This window comes from Gavialis gangeticus, unplaced genomic scaffold (assembly GCF_001723915.1).
Source record: "Gavialis gangeticus isolate Ggan-Ray unplaced genomic scaffold, GavGan_comp1, whole genome shotgun sequence".
NCBI lineage: Eukaryota > Metazoa > Chordata > Crocodylia > Gavialidae > Gavialis > Gavialis gangeticus.
Genome location: NW_017729018.1, coordinates 7,664,210 through 7,665,959, shown reverse-complemented (window position 1 = coordinate 7,665,959; position 1,750 = coordinate 7,664,210). Strand labels below are relative to the sequence as shown.

The window sequence follows — 1,750 nt, the reverse complement described above, 5'->3', positions numbered from 1 at the left end:
GGCGTGCAGGAAGGGTTGTATAGGGGACAGTGCCATTGGGAAGATCCAACTGCATCTGTGGGCTGCGGGTGTCACAGCGGGTTAGTCCCTGCTGTTTTACGCCCCTGTCCCAGTGGGCAGCCCACCCCACCCAAGCCAGGTTGGTTTCTGAGGCTCTTCGCTTGGGTTTGTACCCGCCGATGCTGCACTGAGAGCGAACCTCAGGGCACAGACACACAGAAGCCCCTGTCATGGGACACTGGGCAGCTGGCGCAGGACTCACTATTCACTGCTCTGCATGAGCTCGATCAGGTCGGTGAACAGCACGTCCCGATTCCGCTCACAAAAGCCACTCACATCGTAGGAGACCTGGGGGGGCCGAGAGGCAAGGGAGGAAATCAGTAGGGGAGGGTCCAGTCTTCAGCTCAACAAATGCTCTTAACGATCCGCCAATGACACCTTTGCTCTTGGACAGTCCAGGAGCGGGTCACTGTTTTCTTGCAAGTGCCCAAGGGGACCCCCCAGTCTGGTCTGGGGCTAGAGTCCTGCTGGTGGGGAGCACTTCCAGCAGGGGAAGCATCGCCCACAGAACAAGGATCTTGGTGCTCATGTCCTTGACTCCTCTACCAGATCCTAGACAGCAGCTGCTCCACCTTGAGGTCTGCACATCCTCAGCCCAGGGACTCATGGCAGGAAGAAGTGTGCACGCACGTGCATGCATTCAGTGTGTGCACAGGGCCACATCACCCATGCAGCGCACATTAATCAGCATCACTCTACTTATCAGGGTAGCAACCCGGTCCCCTTGTCACCGTGGCACTGGTACATCTCACAGTCATTCATGGAATTAAGCCTCACAAGGCCCCTGAGAGGTAGGACAGGGCTATCTCCCTCTGCTGATGGAGAGCTGGATAGGCTGAAGGAATTGCACAGGAGAAGCATGCAGCTGAGCCAGGAAGTGAAGCTAGTGAGTCCTGCCCCAGTGCTCTGTCCACTAGACCGGTTGTTCCCAGCAGATCACTGTCAAATCTTTGGATGACCAAGCCACTCATAATTCTGGCATGCCACCCTGTACCCTCAGCATCAAACTGTTAATTGAAGACAGGCAACCCAGGGCTCGCTCACTACGACCTCACAAGGCACCAGTCATTTGCATCCCACAGTGGTCTGGAAACCACTACGCCAGACCAGCTTTGCTTCCCATTCACAGCATACGCCCAGGTTCCCGGGCTGCGTGTGTGCGCCTGGGGCGTGTGTATTCATGCAGGCCCCAGACCTGCAGTGCACACGCCTCCCCGGGCAGCGTGCGCAGCGCCCATGTGTGCAGTGTGAGTGTACATATACTTGTGCAGGTGTGCAGCGGCCCTAGGAAGCGTGTCTGTGCAATATACCTTGCCTGCATAGTGGTGTATGACGAAGCCCGAGTTCCAGCTGTTGAAGTGCTCGTGCGTCCCCACCGCTGCCTGCAGCTTCTGCCGCAACGTCTGGTCCACCCCTTCGCCGGTGGCATGCATCGTGGCGCAGACGTCGTCCAGGACACTCATGATCCCGGGAGGATTCTGGGAGGAAGAGTAGGAGTGAAACCAAGGAAGAACAGGCCCCTCGGAAAGGAGGGGGGTCCAGCTGCAGACCTCTGCAGCGGATGGACAGGGCATCCTAACGGTGCCAGGGAGGGCACAGCTCAGCCTCATGCCTGTAGCAGCTCAGCCCTGTGCTGGTACAGGTCAGCCTCCACTCAGGTTGAGCTGGCGGGACCACTTGTGAACTATGT

General features: G+C 57.9%; 1 protein-coding gene across 1 annotated transcript in view; it reads right to left on the bottom strand.

The window, feature by feature from the left end:
* MYO1F (myosin IF) overlaps positions 1-1,750 on the bottom strand; it is a 56,760-nt gene that overhangs the window by 16,190 nt on the left and 38,820 nt on the right. Inside the window, exons 14-15 of the mRNA XM_019513358.1 lie at positions 1,371-1,538; positions 263-348 (exon numbers count right to left, since the gene is read on the bottom strand). Coding sequence (XP_019368903.1) covers positions 263-348; positions 1,371-1,538 — 254 coding nt within the window. The remainder of the gene's footprint in view (positions 1-262; positions 349-1,370; positions 1,539-1,750) is intronic.